We start from the raw sequence: 19,593 nt of genomic DNA, 5'->3' as shown, positions 1-19,593 counted from the left end.
ATCCAACTATTATTTGGCCTTGTCTAAGGCTTGTGGCATGCAGCGGCGTGGATCGGCTTGCAGCTTGCAGAAGTCAGGATTGTTTTTCAGACAATTACCTCTGGATATGGACCGCCAGGTTGCTAATGCATGAATCATGACCATCAAACGGAGAACATCCGCCCCGTGGCTTACGTGCAACACACAGTTCAAACCCATTAGCTTCTACCCGCCTTCACTCAGTTAGACTTTATCAGCACATCTTTATATTTGATTAGAATCCATCACAACACTCCCAACAGCTTAATGGCTGCTATAATCCCTGTCAACTCCCCCCTGTCAGCAAGAGCTGTAGGGACTGTACCACTGTGGACTGAAACAGTAGTCAGCTCTGATTTCAGTGAGGTAACGGTAACTTAATGAGGTTGGTGCTTGAGGTATTACTGAGGATAGACTGGAGGCAGTGGGGACAAAATGTCTCCACAACAAGTGAATAATTTATTGCCTTAAAGGTTGAAATAAAACCCTTTAAAAAAATTCTATCGTGGTAAGGAGTCTGGAAATAAACTTGTTTTTAGTAAGTAGTTGGGTTTTGTCATAACTTTGTAGTTGATGCACTACTGCTTTCCTTCCAGGCCTCAAGGCAGAGGAGCTGGAAAATTTAAAAAGGGTGTTTAGACTGCTGGCTGCTGTATCTTAGTGCTCTCAGTTTAACTGTTTGTGGGGGCTTGGATGTCAGTTTATTAAATTATATGTAAAAATCTCCAAATCTCCAGCTCTCCAACAAATGTGAGGATAACTATACAGACTGTGGAAGCCAAAGACTGGACTGTGGTATAACTGGCACTGTGTCCCCTTCTGTTGGAGGAGAATTAAAACTGCAGCAAGTGGGAATCATCTGGCACAGAGGGCCACGAGTCTGAGTCAGTCTTTTCATTTCAATTCAAATCAGTTTTATTGTCATGAATGTATAACAACGTGTGCGCAAAAAAAATAAAAATATATTAAAATTTAACTAAATAAATAGATAAAACCGTAAACGTGTGTGTATTTTCATTGCAGGCTGCCTACAACGTTTTAATGGCCATAACTCAGTTGTAAGTAGGGTGACTCACTCAGCGGTCATTAGTAGATGATTTTTTCGTAGGTGTAAAGTCTTTAGATACTCTCCAAATACCAGTATAATCGTCTTTGGACTTCTAACACTTTGAATTAATGTGGAGTCTTGTTAGGGGTGCACACTGTAATTCTTCAAAAGGTTTCCAGTATTGATGTCTGGTTTCCTCTACTAATGAGTCAAAAACCACCATCTAATAAAGGTGTGAAGCAAATAGACTCCATGAGCAATTTTGCTGATATTCCCCATTTGGAATGCTGGAAATCTCTAATTTCAACGATATTTAAGAAATTTCATGACCAGCTTTGACCTAAAAATGAGTGCCCTGTAAATCAGATGGTATATTACTTGTGTAATGCTCTATATATAGAAGTTAACCTTTAATAAACGTAAGTAAGTATATTTGTATACTGACCTCTGTGATTAGGAAGTGGGCCGGCGCCAGTCAGCGTCCTGGACCGAGGCCTATCACCCCTCAGCCTCACCGCTCCACCCAGCCGGGCCGACTCAGAGAGGGAAGGAAAGATTTCGCCACGGAGCAAGGCCAGATCGTGCTCTGAGAAGGAGCGATCTCTTTTCAGAGGTGTGGGGGAGCTCTCTGCCCTCCGCAGCTCACCGTTGTCTGGGGACTCCTCCTCCTGCGGAGGGGATGGAAGTTGGAGAGGGAGGTAAAGGGTTAAGGGTGGGGAGGAAGTGTAAAAAGGAAGTGAGGGGGCAAATCAGGAGGGGTTGGAGGTTAAGGACGAAAATAAAGGACAGGTGAAGGACAGAAGGTGACAGAATGTTTCAAGTGACATATGAAGAGGACAAATGAGAAAAAATATGTTTGTCACTATTTGTCACAGCTATGGGTCTCAGTTAAAGAGCCTGCCAGTAACAGGAGCTAGAGGAGGCTTAAACTCATGTAAGAGACTGGGTTTTATAAGACATCCATAAAATATATTCTTCACGGTAACCACAAAGTAGAAGAGGAGAAGAAGATAGAAGGTGAGCTGTTCTAACCTATATTTGGCTTACTTATAGTGCATACAAAATGTGAGGTGAAAAGGAAAACAGAAGGCACTGAAAAGGCAGCAGTAAACATACCCCTCCCCCTGGATGAAGCAGAAGTTAGTTTTGACCTGCAGCTGGCTCCCCCTTTGGGCCAGGGAGGATATTTCAAAAAAAAAAAAAAAAATACTGAAATGAATCCTTTCCAATGTTCAAAACACACCATGATCATATTCGGGATTATTCAAAAATAAATTCACATCAGAAGATCAATAAATACAGATGCAAATACGGAATAAATAACAGAAACTCTCTCTGCCAGTAGAATTGATCCTGTGCCTCTGAGCAGGGCACAGTACACAGTGTAACCACAGAATGCAGGGTGTTCCTCATGTGTAGGTAAGTAGCTACAGATAGAAACACTGCTGCAGTGATAACTGTGAGCCTTTATTTGTATCGGCACAGAGCACATGTGTGCAGACACAAATTCAATCAAAAGCCTCTACAGCTGTTAGAACAGACTGACAGCTGATCCGTCGCTTCACATGATGCTTCTCTAAAAACATATTTCCTCCTTTCTTCTCTCCTCACATGGTTTCCAAGCGTCTCTCTGTGCATCCCCCTTGGGAGGGACTAAGATGCAAGTGAGCGAAACGTGGATGAAAAGACAATTTCCCAGGTCATCACAGTCCATGTTTCCCCTCCCTCTCTGCTATCTGAGCTTAAAAACACCAGTTAGCTCTAAGAGCCCCTACTCCTGAAAAATGTCAGTGTTCAAGTTCCTGCCTGGCCTCACCTCAGATATGTTCATCTCCTCCATCTCAGCCAGAGTTGGAGCCTTGAGCAGGATGCGAGGGCGGGACGGCGGCCTGGGCCCGGGCTCTGCCACGGACAGGTCGATGCACGAAGTAGATTTGACATTACAAGGACAAGTCTGAGCCAGGCAGGGCAGAGAGCCAAATGCTGAGGGAAGAGAAACCAAAAGCACGGTCAGGGAACAAATAAGTCAGAAGCATTTAGATCAGAGGGCAGGGATTCTGACATGGAGCATTTTAGCATCAATGACTCATTTTGAGACATTAGTGTAAGTACTGTACACCAACAATTTCGGACTACATTTCCAACACTGAAGAGAAGAAACTGAAGTTTTTTTTAAACTACCACAAACTAAAAAACAAACTGCTAAGGATTCAGTACCTTCCTCATGGACATATCAGCTAGTATGAGGCTTACTAAAATGAAGGTCCCACTGCTGAAGAGGTCACCCTACTATACAGTGGATAGAAAAAGGCCACACACCCCTGTTAAAATGCCAGGTTCTTGTGATGTAAAATAATGAGACAAAGATAAATCATGTCAGACCTTTGTCTACCTTTAATGTGACCTATAATGTGAACAATTCAATTGAAAAACAAACTGAAATCTTCAAGGGGGAAAATTTTTAAATAAAATACTTACAATAACCCGGTTGCATAAGTGTGCACACCCTTACACCAACACTTTGTTGAAGCACCTTTTGATTTTATTACAGCACTCAGTCTTTTTGGGTACGAGTCTATTAGCATGGCACATCTTGACGTGGCAATATTTGCCCACTCTTCTTTGCAAAAGCTGTCAGATTTCGAGGACATGGCCTGTGCACAGCCCTCTTCAGATCATCCCACAGATGTTCAGTTGGATTCAGGTCTGGGCTCTGGCTGGGCCGTTCCAAAACATTAATCTTCTTCTGGTGAAGCCATGCTTTTGTGGATTTGGATGTGTGCTTTGGGTTGTTGTCGTGCTGAAAGGTGAACTTCCTCTTCATCTTCAGCTTTCTAACCGACGCCTGAAGGTTTTGTGCCAAAACTGCCTGGTATTTGGAACTGTTCATAATTCCCTCCACCCTGACTAAACCCCGGTTCCAGCTGAAGAAAAACAGCCCCAAAGCATGATGCTGCCACCACCATGCTTCACTGTGGGTATGCTGTTCCTTGGGTGATGTGCAGTGTTGTTTTTGCACCAAACATACCTTTTGGAATTATGGCCAAAAAGTTTCACCTTGGTTTCATCAGACCATAACACATTCTCCCACATGCTTTTGGGGGACTTTTGCAAACTTCAGCCGGGCTTGGATGTTTTTCTTTGTAAGAAAAGGCTTTCGTCTTGCCACCTTACCTGATAGGCCATTCATTTGAAGAATCACGGAGATAGTTGTCACACCATACAGCCAGTACTTGCCAGAAATTCCTTTAATGTTGCTGTAGGCCTCTTGGAAGCCTCCCTGACCACTTTTCTTTTCGTCTTTCCATCAATTTTGGAGGGACATCCAGTTCTTGGTAAAGTCACAGTTGTGCCATATTTTCTCCACTTGATGATGACTGTCTTCACTGTGTTCCATGGTATATCTAATGCTTTGGAAATGCTTTTCTACTGATATCCTTCAACAATGAGGTCTCTGCGGACCGTGGCTTTTGCTCTGAGATGCAACTAAAACAATGTCAGGAAAATCCTACCAGAACAGCTGAACTTTATTTGTGATTAATCAGAGTCACTTTAAATGATGGCAGGGGTGTAATGACTTCTAGTTAACCTGAGTTTGAATGTGATTGGTTAATTCTGAACACAGCCACATCCCCAGTTATAAGAGGGTGTGCACACTTATGCAACCAGGTTATTGTAAGGTTTTTATTTTTCATTTCCCCCTCGAAGATTTCAGTTTATTTTTCAATTGATTTGTTCACATTAAAAGGTAGACAAAGTTCTGACATGATTTATCTTCGTTTCATTATTTTACATCACAAGGACCTGGCATTTTAACAGGGATGTGTAGACTTTCTATCCACTGTACATGTTGCATGATTCCTCTTTTTCACAAATTACCCATAGCAGTTTTAAACAAAGCAAGTTTTCAAGTCAGTGTGTTTTTTGTTTAGTGTTCAGATGATGTGTTGTATGATTTCACCATCTCTAAGACTCCTTCATCAACGGCGCGCGCACACACACACACACACACACACACACGCTAAATGACCTCGATCTGTAAATAGCTGGACAACATTTATGAAATGCAATGTCACCTCCACATGAACTGTAGCTCTAAACCCAAGAAAAACTCGTTACACACTACAGCTTACAAACTTGTATGCAGTACATAACTGTAGTGTGACCCTCACAGACTACAGTACAGTACAGAGTGTACAAGCTAGAGCGTCAGCCCTCAAGTCATTATTTAGCAGAACGGTTGGTCCATTCACCTTCAGTAGAACATTTGCTCTCTGGATAGCACAACATGACCCGCACTGAAAGCCAAGATATGACTTTAAATAAGTAGCTTAGAGACAAACAAACACAACACACAGGCATGGTGTGTCAAGCGCAATCATAGGACCTTATCACCATAGATCAATTGGAAAAATGTTCTTTTATCCTAATCAAATAAAATGTGTTTAATAAAGACAGATAGTGTATCTATTAATGCGCGCACACACACACACACACACACAGTATTAACATAAATCAGCATATTTGTTATGTTTTGTTTAGTACTGAATGTTTTTGTCCCCTTACGCCTGGAGTTGGGCAGGACCACAGGCCTGAGCTTTCTCTCCTGCTTGATCTCAGCCAGGACCCGGTCATGGAGGGACTGCTGCTGCGGGGGAGGAGGGGGGAGGCTGCGCTCCGATACCTAATGTGGACAAATAATAAGAACACATCTATGCTTCTGAAACAAAAACAAAAAGAGATGGCTAAGACAGTAATTCAATTTTGCATCCCTGTGTGCACCACGATATCCATGGTGAATACTGCAAATCTGAAATAAAGTTATTTTAAGTTAACAAGCTGATTTAAAGAGGTGGTATTATGCTCATTTTCAGGTTCATGTAAACCCAGAACAGATTTACGTGGTTTAATTTTCAAAAACCACCATTGCTGCCTCTTTTCACCCTGTGTTGAAGGCTTCGTTTTAGCTATGGAGTGATACATCTTGTCTCTAAATGATCTTTGTTGGGAGTTGCACATGCTCAGTTCCTAGTTAAGGACTACTAGCCAATCAGAAGCAGAGAAGGGCGGGTCAGCGAGAAGCCCTTAAACAGCTTGGATTCAGCTGTAGGCTACATGTTGCCGACCAGTTTGGCAACATAGACTGGAGCAAGAGTTTCAGAGTGGTGAGTTATTAATCTGTAACAAAAGTATCTTTCATCCATAAAGTTTTAACTGAGCTCTGTCTCTACATGACAGTAACAACTTTCTGTCCAGTGACTGCCTGGAGGGTAGCTAGTGTTTGGAAGGGAGAGGAGAGTGTGTGCTGCAGTGTGTTTTTCCACCGCTGTTTTTGAGGGCGTGTCGGACTAGCCGCTTGGCTAGTATTACATGAGGCGCATTTAACTTTCATCCCTGTGACATCACAGGGATCAAAGAGAAGCGGCTGGACTCCAAACAAGCTGTTTTCAGGCAGTTCAGAGCAGAGTTCTCTGTGGGGGATGGGAACTCCTTTTGGGCTTTTTCCACTTTGCAAACCTATTACATGCACAAAAAAGGAGAGGGAAAAAGCCAAAATACCACCTCGTAAAACAAATCTCTGGGTGTGAATTGTGTATGCGGTATATGTTTTTTATAAGTTCAGTTATCAGCTAGAGGCTGGTGTTAATGTATGTAGTATGCTGGCTCAGTAATGTATTAGCAATGGACAAACATCAAGGAGAAGCGAATGTTAGCAATGTATCAGTCAAAAACAAGTTATATGTAAATGGAAACTAATGTTAGTACAATAATGTATTACCTAAAAGCGTGCATTAACTTGTGTCAGTGTTGAGCAGTAATAAATCAATACAGTTTCCAGTAAAAGCTATTGTTAGGGGCTCATACTGACGTAGCATTTATCGTTTCTAGTTAGTAGCTGTAAACTAACCAACAATGCCAAAAAAAACAAGATCCCAGACTAATGCTACAGTTCATGTTACACTGGAGTTCAGTCAGGGGACAAGTGGGCTCGAGACAAAGGCAGTTCACTGTCACATTAACCTCATTAAGCTATTTTACAGACACTATGAGACATCTTTGTTTCTAAGCTCAATTATTGTTTACAACATTCTCCACTGCTTCTATGACACACTCAGTGGTTTTCCAGGTATACTGTATATAGCAGGAAAAACTGCCCACTTGTATGCACCCTTCTGCACACTGTTGTGGAGAACTTCTATTACAAGGCTAAACACACTCACTGGTTTAAGTGGAGGTCTTGATCTGATGAAATCCAGTATCAGTTCATGGGCATTTCTCTTTACTCTTGTAGGAATGTCACCACCCACCTGGGTAAGACAAGAGACACCAACTGTAGCACTGAGTCTCTAAAAAATACAGTAAGATGCAGCCATGCAGCAAGGTATTACAGAGAAATTAGTACAGTAGTATTATTAGTAGTATTTAGTGCATCGTGAGTTTACACTAGTCAGAATGTTAAAGCCGCATTAATAGATATTTGGTCACTTAAGGACAATACAACAAGCTGTAAACACAACAATGACATAAAGCAAACATGTTAGTCTATTTACATATTAACATGTTCAGCAGCAACATTAGTAGGACCACCTGAAAAGTCCAATATTCACTCTCCCTTTAGGCTTTTCACTGAAAACTACCGGCTGTGGCTGGAGACATGGCTGACAAGAACTGTGAGACTGAACCAAAACAGTTAAGTTGCAGGCAATAAAACCAAAACAAAGAGCTGAACGAAGCTGAAATGCTCCCCAGAGCTGAGGGGAACTGCATAGCTGGCTGATGATTTTCTGTGCAACTTCTGCCAGAACAACAGAAGGCAGAGAGCAGTCTTCATTAATATTAGTGTTCTGAGGCTGAATTAAATATATGTGCCCGTGGAGAAGACCTCAAGGTGCCACATTTATGCCTGACCTGCTGCACAATTCTTCCTGTAACAAACCCTGTACAGTAAATGGCACAGTGGTCTGCCTGAGAAAGAGGAGAGTGACTTCAAGGTCATTAAATGACAAACAGGGGTCAGTCTCACTCCCGTCTGCCCTCCAAGTCCTCGTGCCCCATTTGAACAAAGTCAAGTGAGGAGAACACTTCAGGGAAGAAAGATTTCATGATATCCTCAAGATCTGTGATGGTTTGGTTTAGCTGCAGCTCACACCTCTGCTGACATTTCAACAGCTTTAAGTGCCTACTCTACAACTGACATTTGAACTGATATTTTCTCTTTTACTGAACGTTCACCTACGTCAGATGACATTTCAACTGCTCTTGGTGCTTCCATACAAACTGATAATGCAATGATTTGTAGTGCACATATTTTCAAAATGTCCACTGCCTCATCTACAACTGAAATGTAAATTGCTTTCATTTCTCAGCTGCTTCATCTCTTACTCTTCGAATTACAGTTTAACTGCTTGCAGTGTTTAATAATCAACTGCCAATTTCAACTCTTGTCATGGCATAAACATTTCAGTTGCTTACATATCTTCTTAATCATAGCATGTGTAATGCTTCACTATTTTTTTTATAAGTCTTGTTTCTCACCATGACTTTGCGTAGCTGGAACTTGCGAGTTCGTATGTCCTGCATCAGCATCTCAAAGGGTGTGAGGCTGAACTCGGTGGGCAGCGGGTTGAACGGCTGCTCCTGCACCTTCTTCAGCTTCACTCCCTGCCTGAGCTCCTTCATCAGCTGCACCCACAGACGTGCCTGGGATGGAAACAATACCAACAACATCACACGTCTGCATGCGTCCACACTGCCTGCTTCAGTCAAAAACACAGCTGCATTGTCCTCCCTGTCACAGCGTGCCCTCGCTTGTTTGGTCTCACCCAGTCTCTGTGCTTCAGTGCGTCCAGCTCAGCTGTAGAGTCTTCCACAGCTTCCCCTGTTGTGATCTTCTTCAGCATCTGTGCAACAAAGAGAAAGAGACACATTAGGCTTTTTTTAAACAACTGAAAGCTTAAACAGTGACATTTCAAACACTGGTTTGGCTGCCACACAGTGCGAGATCTGAAGCTATGGCAACCGGCAGCACTTGTTGAAGCAGCAGCAGCCGGTAGCTCCTTCAAACTTTGCTACACTTTTGTTTTTCCATCTGTTCTTTAAACTCTGACATAAATACAGCCATTGGAAGATGAAGACAGGGTTTTTGGAATAAAGAGCAGCAGACCAGGGTCTACCAACAAATGGGACTCATGTCGACCAAGCAACGGAATTCAGAGACTGTTGTGACCACATATTTACAGAGACCTGTCCCATCAACACCCCGAATCAAGCACTCGACAGGCGCCTCTGGAGCAGAGGGGTTAAGTGTCTTGCTCAGATGGTGGATGTCTCACAGTGGGAATCGAACCCAGGTCTCCCACACCAGAGGCAAGCATCTTATCTATGCGCCATCACCACCCTGTATGTACAAATGTATATGAATAACTGTATTGTTTTATTTTATATGTTACAATATTTTAATATAGGCCTACGCTTAATTATATGTTGTGTGTAGCATGAAGGGACTACCAATTTTACCAACAACCTTCTACCTCAATAACTTTAAATAGACTGCAGTATTTTCATGTTGAAACCCTACGTGGGACACATGCACGAGCAGACAGTAAACAAGCCGACAGGTATGGATTGATTAGCTACCGCTAAAGTTAACAGGATCAAACCAAACAGCTGGTGGACTTTTGACCACTAGAAGTGCCATAAAAAATTTGTTTTACAAGCGTTTTTTGTTTGTGTCACATGCACAAGGACACACACGTGTTGTGTGGGACAACGCAATACACATTCCCAATGACAGTTTCATACTATTCCACTGATTGACAGTTGATGTGGTAACGTGCGAAGAAACGTAGCAATGCACCAGCAAAGGTAAGGTGGAAAAGAAGTCGGCCAGCTAGCAAACATGGATGTGAACAATGCAGAACAGTCAAAGTCAAATAATCAGTTTTAACCTAACACGTTTGTCCTTTCAAGTCTGCTCAAGTCAGGTGATAACCGAACAATTAACTAAATTACTATGGAGCATCAAATCCTAGTTGTATCATTGAAGGACACAGCGTACACTTTAATCAAACTAATGACTCTACTCTCTGCTAAAGACGCAGTGCCTACCTTCTGTTTGTACATCAACAAGGTTAAACAACTGCAGTGACACAAGAGAAGTCAAGAAGTCAAGGCTGAGCACTGGAAGGAAACTGGAGGCGGCATCTTCAGTAGTTTCTGTCTCTGCTCAGTAAACAGGAATATTAATGGAGCAGGGCTATAAGCATTTCAAATCCAAAGAGTGCACACTCAGTGAGGTGCAGGCCACTGGAGGCAGAGGCACTGAAACAAATGAACAGCTGGTCATGTATCCATTTTCCTGTATTTATTCCCTAAATGTTAAAAAAAATAAAAGGAAACAGGCGTTCTTTTTTTAAGGGTTACATTATTATTGCCATGACAACCTAATCCAACCTACCTCCTTAGCATCTCTGATCTTGATGAGGAAGGTCTGCAGCTCCAGAGTCTCTACAAACAGAGCCCTGCAGACAGCCTGGTAGTGCTCTGGAACCAAGCTTGGGTTGGTCAGCCGAGACGCACACAGCGCCATCACCTGGCGGAACGTACACACCGGCTTTATCACTCCCTCCTGCTCCTCCTCTTCCTCCTCCTCCTCCTGGCCACTGTACCCCTCATCCGTTGTACCGTTCCCGGCCGTGCTGTCACCCTCTTCGCCCTGGTCCCCCGCAGCCATGCGTTCGATGAGGCGCTCCAGCTGCGGGCTGAGCTCCCGCTCCTCGCTGTCGTCCAGTCCCCAGTCCAGAGCTCGGTAGATGGCCACACCAAGCGAATGGACCAGCTGGAGGGATGGATGATGAGGCACGAGAAAACATTGACCAATAACATTTCTCACAAAAAACTTTGTGAATATCCGGCTGAACACCCAAACGGATGGAAATTAATCAGCTCAGACAAAACCTTAACATGGAGTTTCACATAAATAAAAAAAATTCCCATGATCTGCTGGGAAATTTGTGAGTTATGCGATGTGGGCATTTTGTTTACAGCAGCTTCTGGAGTAATGGCAGAAGTGAAATGACAGTAATTTGCTTTCTAATCTCAACACTAAGCATTACATAAGAGCTAGCTAAGACAAAAGCTTTTAATTTAGCATTCACATGAAATAAAAATAAAAAAATTTATTCCAAACACTACTGGAAAATAAGTGAAATTCATAATGTGTAAAATATAGTTTAAGTCACCTGAATAAACCTTTTTATGGCAAAGGAAAAAAAGGTTTTGCAATACCCGATAGTAAATTTTACAATAAATCACCATTTGAACAGCGAAGTGCTTTGTGTCGCTCTTCTTTCTTTCTCACCTGACGCTCGGTAGCAGGTGGAAGAGGAGGCGCATCAGTATCATCTGAAGAGACAAAGGAGGAGATACACAACCAATTAGGTCTGAGATGTGCAGAATTTTACTTACATGATTACTGAATGTGATTTCTTTACTTTTCCCCCCAATTCAAAAAGTTCAATTCACTTTTGTTTCCAAACAGCACATAAAATAACTCTGAAGACTGTTAATATAAGGTTATAAACTTTAACCTTCTGCAAAAATTCAATCCAATGAGGCTTTTATTTTGCCATGACATTTTGACCAAAAACATGCTGCTAACGTCAATAATAGATATTATGAATAAATAAAAAGTAGTGATATAACAGAGTAGTAGTGAATATACAAATGAAAAAAAAAAAAAAAAAGCTTCATGCCCCATTTGAACTTGTATTAAAGTATATAAAAGTTTAAAAACCCATATGCCAAAGAATGACTTGTTATGTGTGATATTTTATTTTAAAATTAATTAGTTTATTTTTGTGTAAAGATGTTTGTTTGTTTGGTTTGGGATACCAGACTGGTCTCATAATAGTTTCCATCTTTTTCCCAGTAGAAGTTGATTTTCTTATCTTCTTAATGCAGAGTCTTCATACATGGTTTTAAAATGTGACTGTGCTTTTTGGCAGTTTTATTAGTAAGGGGATATTGTCTTAATTTCATCAAATCTGTCCAAGGTTTGGCTCGTTTCTGTGAACAGAATGGATTTTGTTTTCTTTTGGGTTTAGTGTCCCATTTTTCTTCATTAGAAAAAAACTTATCCATATTTTAATCAGAAGGCTTGATTTGAATAGTTTGCATCTTACGCTATAATATGCTCCTCAATTACTTTTTCTTATCAGTTTCATATGAATGTGAGCATTTGGGAAAACCACAATGACAGAGAAGAGACAAAACAGGTACTGCTTATGGTTTCTGCTTCTTTCATGTGTTTCTTTCCAAAATAAAGCTTTTAACTGACAGCTGGCACTCTGCAGTTTTCAAGAAGACAGATTTATACTTCATATTAAATTTTATTTGCCACTTCCTGTGTTTGTAGATACATATAGATACAGATCTTACTTAAAATGTTGCCTGGGGCACTTTAAACAAAATCAGGAATGCTTCCAATAAGAAAACCCAATATGTGTGCCACTAATAGTGATGCTGTGAATTTTATAGCAACAAAAAACTAAGTCAGCCCGTTTTCAATATTCTCACTAAATCAAATATGTTACTCCATATGTCCACAGCCATAACTTGGCTATGCATTATTGTGTTGCAGCCAGGTTTGGCATGCCTAAGTATGTGTGTGTGTGTGTGTGTGTGTGTGTGTGTGTGTGTGAAAGAGTAAAAAAGCTCTTTCGCCCAGCTCAGATGTCAGTAATGACACTCGAGAGGCCTGAAACTCCTCGATCAGCAGCTCTCACTGCAGAGAAACAGGAGAATGGACGGACAAGAGAGGAAGGAGACAGGGACAAAGACAGAGAGACAGAGAGAGAGAGAACCCGTGGAAACATCAGGGAAGAGAGAAAGCGATGAAAGGAGTGAGAGGTCAGCAAAAAAAAAAAAAAAAAAAAAAAAAAACACCACACATGAGAAGTGGAGAGCTGTGTGGACGTGGTGATGGGGGGGGGCAGCCTGCCACAACATCCTCCCCCTGTCAACAACAAAGTGCTGAGAGCAGGACATGTCACTGTTTCCCGTGTGAACACAGACACGGTTTCAATCTGCAACAAAAGGCAGCAACTGGCCATAAAGGAGGGCGAAGAAACTCTCTATTACAGAACGAGATGATAACATGAACCCCTGCGAACCAGTCAGACAGGTTCAAACAATACGGCCGGTGATAGCTGCACCAGTTTCCCACAGTTACGGATATACTTTTTCAAACGAGGATCTTGGAAAGCACAACCCAGTTAGCCATGTGGACAGGGGAAGGATGTTTAGGCCATTGAGACGTTACAGCTCCATCACGCTGCTCTGCTTTTCCACAGTACATCAGTTTACACAATAATAAAGCATTTGAATTTTAGAATGGGTTTTCATCTGAGCTTGAATGGCTTAGTTTATGAGCTTTTGGAAATGTTAATAGGACACCTCTGGTCCAAAGAGTTAAATTACAACAGGGGACATCAGCAAGACACTAAGCCTAAAGGCATGCTAGCAGCTCTCTGAGGCTGTAGTACTCATTGTAAAGAATACCAAATTGTAATGGATTAAAGTTTATGTCTAAAGTTTGTTTTTCTATCCTTAATTGTTTTGGTGAACTGAAAATATGTTGTGGTTATTTAATATATTGGCACTATTAGTAAAAAGAAGCTTTCCATCTACAGCAATGCTAGTGAATGTGAGGCTAAGTGCTAACGTCTACATGGCAACATGCTAACAAGGACAATTTTAACAAGATATTTGGCAAATATAATGTAACTAGTTCTAAAAGTAGTCCTTGTCTGAAGTGACTCCCTATTTGCTATATAATGCCTATATTTGTTTTCCGTCATTTTATCTGAGTGTACGAATTCTCCGTGTGGAATTTATGCATCATAGTGCCCTAAAAAATTTCCACAATGGAAAACTTTTACTAACAATTCCACAATGCACTGGGTTACATTTTATTAGATATGAAAATTATAGTTGTGCTTCTCAGTGATGAAAGAGTCCAAAATCTTACTGCTGCTCAGTAGTAGTTTTTTTTTTAAGTAGGCGCTCACACAGCCACAAAGTACAGCTAAGGCTGATGGGAACGTCATTTTGAAGGTATTTGGTCACAACTCATAAGTGTTGACAATGGTGCTGGAAGGAAAGGCAGAGGAGTCACCAAAGTTATTACAAATCATACTGAGGGGATGTATGAAATGTCACAGTAATCTATCAAATAGAAGTAGAAATATTTCAGTCTGGACCAAAGTGGTGGACCAACCTCCTGACCGACCAACCAACATGGCCGTCCGTTGAGCAATGCCAGCATCATGGCCAAAAACATCAGTCTGACTGAAGAAGAACAAAGCTAGTCATACATGAATAAGAGAGACCGAAAGAAGGAAAAGAAATAAGAGAAGTGGAAAAGCAAGGACAGAAGATTCTCTTTTACAGTTGTCACCTGAAATCACCTTTACCTCTAACTACCTGTCAGATATAGCAGGGTGTAACTACACGCCTACATGTCAGGTCAAAGTTAACCTTTGCACTCATTATGAGTGCATTTATTGAAGGAGAGCAGTATTCAAGAAGAAAAGAAATCCTTAATATAGTTGGACAGGATTTCCCCCTAAAAATAAATAAATAAATCAGGGAAGCATTCAGATCTAGAGTTGCAAGTTACATGTACTGGCTTTATGAACGCTCCCCCCTGTGTGATGGAAATTTGGTATATTCTCTTGACGAGCAGAGTGACGCTGTAATGGGGAACCGAATGCAAATCAAATTTTCGGGAGTCTTACGTTTCATCAGTGCACGGTCAGCCAGCTCAAAAGTGCTTTTTGTCGTTCATCTTGTAAAAAGCAGTGATGCAAGCTTCTTATCTGACAGGAACGAGATGTATCTGGACTTTGACTTCCTGCTGAGTGCCTTACGTGCTGTTAACCTCACCCTTCAGCAGCCTTCAGAATGAAACTATAAGGAGCTTAATTTCAAACCGAGGAATTACTTACGCAGTTGATACAGGAGGAAGGTATCCATAGTTAAATAGACAAATCAGGAGCTTTTCAGAACCTCATATTGTATCAACACAGTCAAAGTGAGCACTTTGGAATATGGGACATTGCAGCCACAGTGAGCAAGACCAGGTTTTGGGAGAGATAATAGGATTTCCATTAGGCTCACATAGTCATACATATATTAATGTGGCTGAAGATAATGTGGTCCTGACTCACATAAAGGACAGAGCTGCACCTGGGATGAGACAGGACAAAAGTCAAAGTTCCAATCCTCATTTTTACAAGTATTATATTTCCATTTGAGTATTGAAAAATGTCAAGTAGCGGAAGCTGACACTGAATGTCCAGACAGATATTCTCATTCTTTGATCAGGTATTTATATCCTCAGTGACTGTCCCTAAAGTTGTTCACACAGAATCTCCAACTCTGAGCAATGCAGACACAGGCTGGTGGCTAATGCAAGCCGGCTCAGAAACGCTACATAGCGCAGCTTCAGTCCCAGCTCATATTTAGATTCACATTAAGTTCCTCCTCCTTTTGCTGATGGTTGTGTACAACCTGATGAGGTTTAGATTTTCAGGAAACAGAAAGTCATTTGAGACTGCCTAGGCTACCTGCTGTGAGTACTAAAACTATTCCCAGGATGGAGTAGCAAGTACACCCACCAACGCTCTGACAGAAATCAAATATATCATCTACATGTGCCTTTTAGCAAGATTTTTTGATTGGCTCAGGTGAATCTAACTAAGATGCTGAACATTTAGGTAGCATTTGCTCTAGTGCTACCTGCTCAGAAGAATGCCAGTGTTTGACCATCTGGTAATGAACGCTATGTGATGTGATCGAAAGCTCCAGAGCAGCTACTAAATGGACCTTGTAGAGGGATTGTTTTCTCAGCTACGGGGTCCAAGGTCAAGAATTAACTCTGAACCTCAAGACATTCCATGACAACTGTGTAAAAGTCCATATTCCTGCTGAATAAGATTATGTGAGATGACTAAAAGTGTCAGAAACTTGCAATAACAATCTGTGCCTGTCATAAAACAAGGACTTGAGTGGACGTACTGTGACGGGACAAAATTGCCCACAAGGATTAGTTGCAGCCCTGTTTTGCTGCTGCTCAGTACTGGACCAATTTCAAACAGTGTTGGCCCAACTAGTCACATAGACACAAAAACATGGGAAATTAGGGTCTAGGTTGAGGTTAAGGGCATGAACTAAAAATATTAAATTTAGAATAGTATAAACAAGGGAAAATATGCAACAAAGTAATGAATAATCCCAGGGTAGTCACAGTATATGGCTTGTGTCATTAGAGAATCCTGTGTGTTATTTTTTAGTTGCTCTTCTGTATATAGTTGTTTCATAAGTATTTTTTTAAAGAAAGAAATGATTGATAACCAGGCAAAATATGAGCAACATTAGAACAGCACTGCTCACAGAGACAACGTGGTGACCCCAGAGGACACGCAGAAGAAAAACTAAACAGATCTACTTTTATGAGGTGATGTTAAAACACAATTTTGATGTTGTATATTATGTTATTAGAATATACTGCACAAACATTTAAAGTAATTATAAGCCATGCTTTTATCTGTGCGAAATTAGGCAGTAGGTTTTAGTGACCCTAAAGTTGCATCTGTGAGTAGCAAAAATAAGTTAAAGTGCTCAATAAAAACAAATCTATATAAATAAACTACATTAATAATGAAGCTTGGACCTCAGATATTGACCAATATTGTTTCCTCTATAGGCCCGTTACCTAAAACTGGCATGATGTTTTGGGATGAATTTTGCCACTTAAAGATTTGTCCTCTAGCCTACTAGCTGCATTAAAAATGCCGACAGACTCACTGTAATAGACTCCCTTCATGCTGGTTAAGGGATTTACACCACTGCTGCGATATGGATCGTGTTTACTCGTGCATCAACAGCAGAGCGTAAACCAACTCAGGCTACAAGGATGAACAACTCTGTTAGTTAGAGCTAAACATCTCCTCAGTGAGAGCAATGGCAATTTTGTTGCTGTACATTCATGCCAATAAAGCTATTTGAATTTGAGAGTTGAGAACTAATGATCACAGCGAAGGTGTTGCAACAGGATCTTAAGTAGTTCCAGTGTTTCCCTGTGGTCCATGGGGAGGATCCAAAGGATTTCCAGCAAAATGAGGAACACTTAAAAGTCATTATAGTCTGAATGAGTAGAACACAAAGGGAATTATTATTAGAATCTCACCAAAATTACCTCTTCACCATGTAGACAGTGTATGTCGGAGTATTAAAAGTCAACTAAACTCATGGAATAGGGGTCTCTGGGTGCAATTTTAAAGTTTAAGTCATGACTTTCACACTTACTAAATGACAAACTAATAACAGTTTAACATAGAGGCCATCCTGTTGCCACGCAACAAGCATTGCCTGAAGACAAACTGTGAAATTTCCCTGTTAGATCCCTGAACAGGTGCTGAACAGCTGTTACTAGGTGAAAACAACAGCACAAAAGGGCAGCGTTCATCAGGTTGTGACTGCTTGTTACACAATCAACATGAGCTCTTTTTTTTTTCCCCCACTAAGATTGATATGATAACTATATTGTGGAATTATGGCTGTCAGTGCCCAAGACTGTGGGAATACAAAAGTTGAAAGTTTATTTAAACAAGTGCTATGTGGATTAATTGTAAAGTGGCCTGTCTGTACATTCACCATCATATGCAGTCCAAATAAGATGGACAGATAGAGGAAGTTAGGCCTGAAGTTGTCTCTGTGACGTCTGGAACAGGTTTCTTGGGCCGGGCCCGCAGTGGGGACATAAATACTTAACATACAGAAGGATATTATGCAGGTACAGGCTAAATTCAGTGGGGGGAACATGCACAAGACTGCGCAAAATCCTTTGGGCTTCCATCCATCCTTTGAAGTCTCCAAAACAGTCTTTGCAAGAGGAGATGCTCGGCTATGCTCTATGAATATTTAATCGTTTACCGGCATAATACAAGTCATCCTTGTTGGCATCGGGAGTGCGACAAAATACTAGCTGTCCGAATCAAAATGCAGTGTCCGTTTGTGTAAGAGCAGTTCAAGCTTCTGCTAAATTATCAAATAATCCAGCTGAAGGTCGATCAGGCAGGAATATCATGTTGTTTCTCTCCCACGAACAAGATGTTCCTGTGCGCCAAACACCGTATGAAAATCAGATAATTTCATTTGTGGTTTTAGTTTTATGTTCCTTTTAACGTTAGATAGCCTACAACATGATTACTTAACTATTGTTTTGTTTTGTTTTTTTATCTCTGAAAGCCACTCTTAAATTCTTCTACACGGGAGGATATGGTCTAGTAAATTTGACTCGAGAGAACGGTTCGCACGGTTTAGTTGCCTTCTACCGGAGTAAGATCACCGAAGAAGACGGCGGGAATCTGGCGGTCCACTGGAAAAAGTGGAGATTTTACTAAAACAGAGTGCTGACACATGGACATAACTTTAGCCGAATTGAAAAGTGGCTCCTAATATTGAAAAAACAATGTTGTGTCAAACTGTAAACGCTAATTTACTTTGCCCAGCATGGACACACGGCTAGAATTTACTTTTTCATATTTGAGTTTTGTGTCAGAGTTATTAGAAGCAAGCGACAGGGCAGTGGGGAGTTTGGGGAATCAGCGGGCGGCTGTCCTACCGTTGTGTCGGGGCTCCTGCTGTAATGACACGGTTCCGTCCCTGCGCAGGAGGATGGAGGACGGGTCCTTCACCCGGCTGACTCTCCCGGCCGGCGGGCGGGGCACCCTCAGCCCGCTGCAGCACTGGTAGCACACCGCCCATGCCTGCTCCTCGTTGATGGGCTGCTCGTAGGACTTCAGCACCTCCTCCAGAGACAGTTCCCGGGGCTCGGCCAGGTCCCGCGACTCTCCGCGGTCAGTGGGGGCGGTTACCCGAGAGTCCCCCTCCTCGGCGCTTCTGTTGGTGGATCTGGCCATGGATGCGATACCATGCAGGCCATCCTTCACTCCGTGGGCAGCGAGGCCATTTATGCTGTCCGCTGTCTCCTGGTCGGCCCAGTCTCCTTTCCTCTGCTTGACGTCTACTCAACTACCGCAGCTGCACCTCGTTATCACAACACTGTCAAACTAATTTACTAAAGGCAGCGCTTCCGGTTTAAGTTTTCAAAAATAATTCATGGTGCTCAACCAGGTTATAACGTTGTGAGCAATGCAAAGTATTCAAAGTGAAAGACAAATGTGTAGTTAACGGAAACTATGTTTTTTCCCCTTTAGCCTACTATAGAGGTGCTGAACTCCCAACTACTTGAGTCCAATGAAGATGAAACAATTTTATCATCTTGTTGCTGCTGTTTACATTCTCCCCAAACTCAAATTCAAAAAATGCACTGCAGAATGTTCTGGTTATATACATGTATATATATATATATATATATATATATATATATATATATATATATATATATTTTAATACACATTTAATTATCTGTTAACCATGAGGGGACTACAAACTTCATT

The 19,593-nt window shown here is 41.5% G+C and overlaps 1 protein-coding gene across 2 annotated transcripts in view; it reads right to left on the bottom strand.

Moving 5' to 3' along the window:
• spire2 (spire-type actin nucleation factor 2) overlaps positions 1-19,166 on the bottom strand; it is a 28,062-nt gene extending 8,896 nt beyond the window's left edge. For both annotated transcript variants that reach the window (XM_038705078.1, XM_038705079.1), the window contains exons 1-9: positions 18,756-19,166; positions 11,427-11,470; positions 10,524-10,904; positions 8,890-8,967; positions 8,603-8,767; positions 7,288-7,374; positions 5,633-5,750; positions 2,883-3,049; positions 1,512-1,734 (exon numbers count right to left, since the gene is read on the bottom strand). In XM_038705078.1, coding sequence (XP_038561006.1) covers positions 1,512-1,734; positions 2,883-3,049; positions 5,633-5,750; positions 7,288-7,374; positions 8,603-8,767; positions 8,890-8,967; positions 10,524-10,904; positions 11,427-11,470; positions 18,756-19,053 — 1,561 coding nt within the window. In that variant the 5' untranslated portion in view covers positions 19,054-19,166. The remainder of the gene's footprint in view (positions 1-1,511; positions 1,735-2,882; positions 3,050-5,632; positions 5,751-7,287; positions 7,375-8,602; positions 8,768-8,889; positions 8,968-10,523; positions 10,905-11,426; positions 11,471-18,755) is intronic.
• Positions 19,167-19,593: the final 427 nt, after the last annotated feature.

Source organism: Micropterus salmoides, unplaced genomic scaffold (genome assembly GCF_014851395.1).
Source record: "Micropterus salmoides isolate LMB-PRFRI ecotype aquatic unplaced genomic scaffold, ASM1485139v1 Ms_hic_scaffold_8, whole genome shotgun sequence".
Taxonomy (NCBI): domain Eukaryota; kingdom Metazoa; phylum Chordata; class Actinopteri; order Centrarchiformes; family Centrarchidae; genus Micropterus; species Micropterus salmoides.
Note: the sequence above shows the minus strand (reverse complement) of the source record. Positions and strands in the feature narration are given on the sequence as shown.